Genomic DNA, 8,816 nt, shown 5'->3' with positions numbered 1-8,816 from the left:
TATATTACGCCTTGCCGGGGCTTGCGATGGCCGGTTGAGAGCCTTATGGGAAGTAGGACGTGGGCACTGAATGTGTCCCCAGCCGGCGTTGTAATAACCGTCGATGGTTAAGTAGTTAGATTATATACGCTGGAAGAGGAGATCGGATCGGAGGTCCGGGTAGCGTAACTGGCAACGCATCTGCACGGTAAGCAGGAGTTGTGGGTTCGAGTCCCGCTCCGGGCCGATTTTTTCTCCCAGCGGTTCCAAATTATTTAAATTAATTAAAATTATTTATAATTATTAATATTAATAAGAGATGGCGCCTAACGCTTACCTCTAGTACCAAATTGATTACGTAATTTATTTAATAATTAGCATAAAACTAGCCCGATAGATTTTTGGCAGTCTGTTGGTTGTAGCTATATTATATATCGGGTTGGAGATGTTTGTATTTACAGTCATATCACTGTATTTCTTGTATAACGGTCTATATTTTCTACAATATTCAATTTAATACAGTGGAACCCCGGTTAACGAACATCCTGGTTAACGACCAAATCAATTAACGAACTTTTATTTTGCAAAAATTTTGTCTCGGATAACGAACAAAATTCAGATAATGAACGTAACGGTATTTTGTGTCAAATTTCAGTTGGTGTTAGGCATGAGCGAGTTAAGCATTGCTTTTCTGAGTGTTTGTCTTATACTTCTTTTTTCAGTTTTTCAGTTATATTTAATCAATATGGCATCCAAGAAAGAAAAAGGTCATAGTGGCAATAGAAAACGACAATGCGCTATCACATTTGAGAAAAATTTTGATTAAAAGAGTAAGACAATCAACTTTAGATCAATTTCTTGTTCCTTATGGAGAGAGTTTGTTTGTTTTTTAATTTATGGCAACACAACACTTGGGCAATCTGCCTAGGGGAAATGCCTTCTGGGAGGTGTTTTTAAGGGAAACTCGCCCCTATTTAGGCGTTACAGACGTGGAGAAAACCTGGAAAACTCCACATGGCCAGCTTGTCTGAGCGAGGTGCAAACCCACGAACGAACTCCCCGTGTTCAGGATACGAAGACCGCTTAGCCACTGGTAGGCTTTCTTACTGAAAGAGACTTAGACTTGAAGAATCTTCCGATGAAGTGCTACCCATTATTTTTTTGGAGGGGATTCCCCTTTTAAGCTTTAAGGTTCGTATATCTCCACTTTTCTGCCACCAACTACAACAAACAAAGGTATGTACAGTGCTATTTTATTAAACAAAGTTTACATGTTTGTTGCTGTAATGATAGATACTACGTTTTCCTACATTTTCATCAAAGAATATCTACTGTGTATTACAAATAAAATCACAAAAATTTTGGAGACTAGAATGAATTAATTGCATTTGCATTAATTTCTATGGGAAAAATTGCTTCGGTTAATGAACAATTCAGTTAACGAATGGAGTCACGGAACGGATTAAGTTCGTTAACAGGGGTTTCACTGTAAATTTATTCCTAAGAATTTTCACATTTTAAAACTGAATATAACTATAATAAATATGAAATATAAAAAAAAAATTTGTATTTAAATATCTAAAAGAGTTTTATCTGAAAAAAATTTTTACACACACATATCACTAAATTTCTGCCACCCTTGGCTCCACAATCTTGCTGGATTAATCATTTTGCCAGATCAACTGTGGTCACATATAATCATAATTCACCAATCAACACACCTCTAACCCAATAAAGTCTAAAGTATACCACAAACTGCTAGAAACTAATTAAATAAATATTAAATGTAAATTATGTTGACACCACCATTGACACTCTCATCTCTCTTAGAAGTCAAGTTAGGATTAAATTTAAGCAAAATAAACTAAGAATATCACAAAATTGCAGTTTCACCATCAACAAGTGTGATGTAAATAATGTAAATAAGTGCACCCTAGACACAATGCCATCTGTGGCCACCCAATAAACCAGTCTTGTTGCTGCAGGAATTTTATGTTCCCTCTTGTAATTTTGTCTGAATTAAAGAAGATGCCAGAAATTTGGTGTTGTATCTATGTAACTAATTTAAATACTTTATGAATTTTTCAGGATAAGTACATAAAAAAAATTAAGATAATAGCATCAATATGTAAAAGACTTAATTTTGTTAATAAATTTTTTGGTATATAAAATCAAATGCTGGTATTCCAACTCAGCCAATTTTAGCTACTATTAAATTTAGTTACTGTAAAAAAACTAAATTTATATTAAAGACTAAAAATATTTTTAAAATAAATCTTTTAAACTAATTGCATATTACAAAGTTGTTCTATATGTATAAATTTGTTAAACTTAAAGTCTATATCAGGCTATATTAAAACTAATTTTAATTATTAAATATTCAAATTTAGTGTTGTGAAGTGCACCATTCCCCCCCAAAATTTTGTTATTATTGTATCTATTTTATACTACATTATCCGTATAATTTTAGTTTTAATTACTTTATTTTAATCCTTTTGCTAATGTATTTGCTTTAACTATTATCCCAAATAGCATTAAGTGTAAAATGTGTTAATAAGTTTGTGATGTTTAAATTTTTCATAACCAATTAGTTTTATATGTTATCTGAATTTTAAGTTAATTTTTAGTTATAAAATTTTAATTGCTTTTAACCTTTTTGATCTTGGAATATTAGGATCACTTCTTTTTCTAAATGGTGGTTTGTTTTCTCTCTGTAAAATAAAAAGAAGCATTTATAAAATTTATTAATTATATAAATTTACAAATAAACATAAACATACTTTAAAATTAATAGAATGTATCATTTGAATGAAAATCTTAACATTTTGTGTACTAATCTAATTTTAAATTTTATATTTAAAAATTTCTGTTCTTTTGAAGTACAGCTCTCCCTTGATAGTCCGACGTTTTTTAATCTGACATGCTCAGTAGTCCGACGCAACTCCCGTCAGTACCTGTCCCCATTACGGGTCTACTTGCACAGAAGCATGTCACGACGTGAATCTCCCCATCCAATTCTTACACGATGATACACATTTCGTGTGTTTTCTGTAAGCAGTTCTGTTCGAACAGTTGGAGTAGGGAATATTGTAAGCTACTGCTAGCAAAACAATGCAAAATATGTAATTATTTTTGGTAATCTGGACACTTTTGGTAATCCAACACCCTTTTGGTCCCATACCTGTCAGACTATTAAGGGAGAGCTGTATAATGATAATTAAACTACCAATACTATTATTTTCTTCTGTTTCTAACATGCAATGCATGTTGCAAAATTAATTTTTTATTTTCTTATATTTTCTTGTAATACAATTGCTTACAATTTTTCTAAATCAGATTAGCATAGTTTAATAAAACATAAACCATAACAGATATGGGAAAAGTTTGTTCAGATATTATATTAACTCACAAAACCATAAGCATCTAAGAGATTTAGTGATCTTTAACATGAGTGCCTTTAATAGCTTATATAGCATGTGTTGATTTCTTGCTAAGTGTTTTGCAAAATATCTTGAAGCTATCTTGTATTTCACCTCTGCAATGTTAAAGTAACCTTTTTTGAAAAATCCTGTCTTTTCTTTTTTTTTCAAATAGATAAAAAGATTTAGAGATATGAGATCTGGGCAGTAAAGGCTATGGATATCCATTGGCTGGGACACTTGTTTCAGAATTTGCATATATGTAATTCCCAAAATAGTGGTGTTCCATCTTGTTGGAGAAACACATCAGATTGCATCTCTTCCAATTGAGGAAAACCACAAATTTCAATATACTCAGGTAATTGCCAGCTGTGTTTTATTAAATGAATAATAGTCCAAAAATTTTGTCTTAGGATAATGCATATCAGATATTTATCTGAGTGAAACTATCTCCTTATGCTCACAAGCATAAGGAGATAGTTTCACTCAGATAAATATCTGATGAATATAGCATCTGTGTCTGAAAAACTGCATGCAGTTTTTCAGCTATGTTCATCAGCCTTGCAGGATATATCTCACTTCACTGCTGAAAACACTGACCAGGATATTATTACCCTTTAAAATACAGTCAAAAAATGTGAATGCAAATTTCATAAGCTGGTGATGTGATGTCATTGTGCTAAATTTCCTGCATATGATCTCATGCACCACTGATCATAACTGATCAGTGATGCATAAGATGAACTGCATATGTGGCAAACTGTATATGTGGTGATCATCACTGATCACCACATATAGTTCCACACAGGCACAGATGTAACAGATGTTTAGTTTCTTAAAGCCATAACATGCATATTTTAACAGATTTTATTTTATAGTAATGCTTGTCAGGAACAATATTGCCAGCAATAGAGTAAACTTTCGGAGTTACCACATTCAATGCAAAAAAAAAAAAAATTGTCTCCCAATTTCTAACTATTTTTAAATTAAGCATCTTAATCTGGGTCAAGAAATTGTACACACTATTATATTTTCAATTTACCAAATACAATGTACAAAAAATATTTGATTTTTACTTAGATGTTTTACTATAATTATTGACACGCAAAATTAATAAAAAGATATAAAATAAAAACTAACAAAAACTTCAAATATTATCAGATAAACTATTTTAAAACTTTGAATTATAATACTATAAACTCATTCTATAATATACATCTTCACAATTTGTTTAATAAAAAATAAACAGAATCAGAAAAGACAAATTAATATAATTTTAATTTAAATGTTAAAAATGACTGATAAGTTATAAATTAATTATAACTTCACAAAGTCATAAATATGATAAATTCAATAATAAAAATACCATGATAAAAAATAAATAAGACATAAATTATTATTATTAAATAATGTTAGCCTATTACTACACTATTTTTGAACTATAAGAATTCTGACTAAATAAATAAATTTATGACAGTTCATTCTTGATAGTTCTAATTATATGAGGGGGGTGGAAGAAATTTGTTGATATGTTTTTTAAATAAAGTTTTCAATATTCCTTCAGATTTATATAATAATGACCATAAAATTGCTTCATAATATAGATACATTCTTTGTACATCTAAGCATATATATTTGTGCATGTTCTGCAAGTGACACTGTGGTAATTGCTTTGGAAATAGTACAAAGGTGCATCCAGAAAGTAAGTATTCTTTGGCTCTTTAAAAAAAATAGGCATTTGAAATAATTATTATTTAATTACCATTAAAACATAGCTGAATCTACTTTTCAACATAACAGACATGCAAATTGAGGCACTTATCAAATCTAGGCATTAAATTGAAGATACCCTGTTCATAGAATTCCACTGCCTGTGACTTGAACCATTTTTGGATGTTGCAGCAGTGACTATTGTTTGCTTTTTGGTGTAACATGGCAAATTCACATTTTATCCCTGGTGACAATTCTTTTCATACCACTGCAAAAGTTCTAAGGCTGATCCCATGTGTTTTGTTTTGTGAATGTTCCATTATCATTTTTGTCACCCACCTTAAACACAACTTTTTGAAGTGCAAGTGTTTAGTCACAGTTTCATGCAGCAAAGATCTTGAAATGTCAGGAAGTTGTAGAGAAATCAAAAATTATGAACTGTCTATCAAAATTAATCTTCTTTTCAACATTGTACAGTAAGTTTTCATTGACTAGAGATGAGTTGTCCCCTCTCTGTTAAGCATTCTTACCAACTTTCTCACTATACCTTCATTTATCACATTTAGTCTGTAAATTTTGTGTGGTTGAACATTTCTCTCATTCAAAAACCTAATTAATGATTGTATTTCACAACTATCAGAACACTCAATTGTTTTGAACATTATAATTGATGCTTAGTGATCCTCAACATCGACAAGGAAAACAAATATGGCTCACTTACTTTGCTCTTGAGTGGAAGAAGTAACTATGCATGTATGACCTTGACACTGCCAAAATGGATGGGAGATATATGTAAACAGTATGTACTTTCTAGATGCTGTTTGCAGCTTCACTTGACATATTTCAAAAACAATATGCTTGATCTTGGTATGTGAAAAGAACATTGTTGGCAACATTCATGGAACATTGTTGGAAAACATGCATGGAGATGAAGTTATTCACCACACCACTATCAGCCAATGGCCTGAATGATTTTCAGCAAAAGACAAATATGTATTCAAGATTTAACACATATAATATTCAAGATATAACATGAAGTAGCAGACTGCTAACAGCCATGTCAGAAGCCACAGTTCAGCAAGCAAACAACATAATTCTTGTTAACAGACACATAACTGAAAGAGCGAACATTGGATGAAGCTTTTAATTTTTTTTTGCTTTTTTCTATCAGTAGAGAATTCTTTTAGCCTATGGGGCAAGATGGAAAAATGTTGCTTGGAGCAAAGCACAGCTAATTCATCCATGTCTCATGTTTAGTACTGAATCTTTACAAAGGAAAAAAAAGGCTTGTGAAAAAGAAAAAGAAAAAAATAAAGTAGTTAACTTGCAAGAAGAAAAGCAAGAATGCATCAGTTAAAGTATATAAAAAGAGCTCTTTGAACAATGAACACAATGAATACCTTTACTGTGGATATGTATATTCTGATTCAACAAAAGGTAAGATAAGCTGTGAAAATATGTCACTGATGGGCATATTGCTAATATGCTGGTGATAATAATGAGTATGATGAGATTTGCCACATATGAGCCTTAGTCTTCAAAAAACAGATTGCTGTACTATAAACATTTCTATAAGAAATCCTAAGACAATACTATGTCTTGTTTATAAAATTGCACTACCGTTTTATGTTACCAGCATGGAGGTATGAAGGAGTACATGTCGAGAGTTGATATTTGGAACAGAGTATTAGGTGCCCAAATTCTTTGCGCATAAAAAAATCCAAACTTGTAGGTAGTCAGAGGACCAAGAACTGAGTCAAAATAAAATACAAAATGGTGACCCTCTTCTACAAACAGGCAAAACAGGCACCTCACCCCACCAAAGTCAGGTGGGGGGAGTACCATCCATAGTCATTCTAAGAAGTGAACTCTGACCTTAGACTGAACATGTAGTTTCTTCTATGTTAAATAAAATTTGTAATCTAATTTTGTAAATTTGGGAGTGCTTCAAATATGATGTTAAAATGGTTTTATGTCATGACAAGTGGGTTTTTTTTTTAACATTATCTAGTATAGTAAAATCGTGGGACCAATAAAAATTTGACGTTATATTAGGGTTGTCATTACATCCGATAATGGGTTAAACTGTATATTGTTAGTGCAAAATAAAATAATTTTGGACAATACGCCACGATTACTTTTTTCAAAAACGGGAAATTTTCGTTATGAATCGACAAAAGTTCAACCTGGGCCAATACACAACAGAGAGAAATTTCGAAATTGGATAGGTTAATTTTATTGAAAATGCATCGTGGACGACGTCATGGTCATGGCAGGCAAAGTTTGAATGATCGCACCCAAAAGCAGTGATACCAAAGAAGATTGGAGAATGAGAACGAGACCTGCCTGGAGTGTCAAAGTGATTCCGCTTAGTAGCGAGTCTCTGAAACATAGTCTTGTCCCAAATACAGTTTTGCCGTTTTACTTGCGTGTTTCGTTATTAGTTTGATATTTAATATTAATAACTGTAAACTACCCCCTATCTCCTCAAAACACAGTCTTATCCCACTTAAGAAGCAAGATATAGATTTCATAATTATTAGAAAAAAAAAGAAAAAACTTAATAATTTGAGTTTTTTTTTGATTGCAGTTGAAAAACATACTCTTGAGCATCCAATGATAGACAAAGTTTCTCCATGTTTAAAGAGTTAATTATGCACTAGATCCAGCAGCCTACCAACTCCAGCAACTAGTTAAAATATGCACATGTGCTGCTATAGACAATGCATGTTAAACAACTGTAATAAAAATAAAAATAAAAAATTGTCATAGAGATCAATTTAAATTGACAGCAACTGGAAACTCAGTTAACATGTAGTGTGCAATGAGATTATAACTGTAATCGACCCATAGACTTTACATGGCAAACTTTGACCTCAAATATCTCAATTCAAAATTTCAACTTTGTCATGACATCAGCCTTACCAAATTGTAATATCAAAACACTTACTAAAACACCTTTTCTTGCAGCCGACACTTTATTATAACAACTTTCAAACGTTTTAGGTCTTGTTAAAAGACCTTTCTCAAGAAAATAAAATTAAATAAGTAACAAAATCGTAAATCGAACGCTTAGTACGAAACCGTTTGAAAGTTGTTATAATAAAGCGTCGGCTGCAAGAAAAGGTGTTTTAGTAAGTGTTTTGATATTACAATATGCAGTCTAGAAAAAATTACAAATTGTAATATTTGAAAAAAATCATTTTAGTAGTTTTGTGATTCCTTTAAACTTCAATCACAGAAAAAAACATTTTCTTACTTATGTAGAGCTCTGATTATACTCTGTTCAAAAAAATAAATTTTTAAACTACTCTGTCTTATCCCACTTTTGCCTAAACATACAGGGTGTCCCAGAAAAATGTATACACACTTTAAATAATTATAAAGTCAATGTTTATTAAAATATATTTCATTTTCAAAATGTAATAGAATCTACAGATATTATTTAATTGTTTTGTCAACACCTGTTTTCAAACTGATGTCTGTTCTAGTCCAGGCACTGCTGACAATGTAAAGCAATGGAATCACAAAAATCATGAAACATTTTATTTGGTATTTGTGCACGTTCTCGTTCAATTGTTGCTCTCAATTCAGCAACTGTTGCAGGTTTCATAACGTAGACTTTGTCTTTTAAGTATACCCATAAAAAGAAGTCTAGTGGTGTGAGGTCTGGTGAATGTGGAGGGTATTCTATGAAACCTCTTCATC

General features: G+C 31.6%; 1 protein-coding gene across 1 annotated transcript in view; it reads right to left on the bottom strand.

Moving 5' to 3' along the window:
• Positions 1–8,816, bottom strand: part of LOC111633738 (rho guanine nucleotide exchange factor 11-like) — a 158,979-nt gene that overhangs the window by 26,994 nt on the left and 123,169 nt on the right. The window contains exon 23 of the mRNA XM_023378347.1: positions 2,632–2,690. Within this exon, the coding sequence (XP_023234115.1) occupies positions 2,632–2,690 (59 nt within the window). The remainder of the gene's footprint in view (positions 1–2,631; positions 2,691–8,816) is intronic.

Source organism: Centruroides sculpturatus, unplaced genomic scaffold (genome assembly GCF_000671375.1).
Source record: "Centruroides sculpturatus isolate CEXI.00-Female unplaced genomic scaffold, Cexi_2.0 scaffold796, whole genome shotgun sequence".
NCBI lineage: Eukaryota > Metazoa > Arthropoda > Arachnida > Scorpiones > Buthidae > Centruroides > Centruroides sculpturatus.
This window is presented reverse-complemented; position numbering and strand designations above follow the sequence as displayed.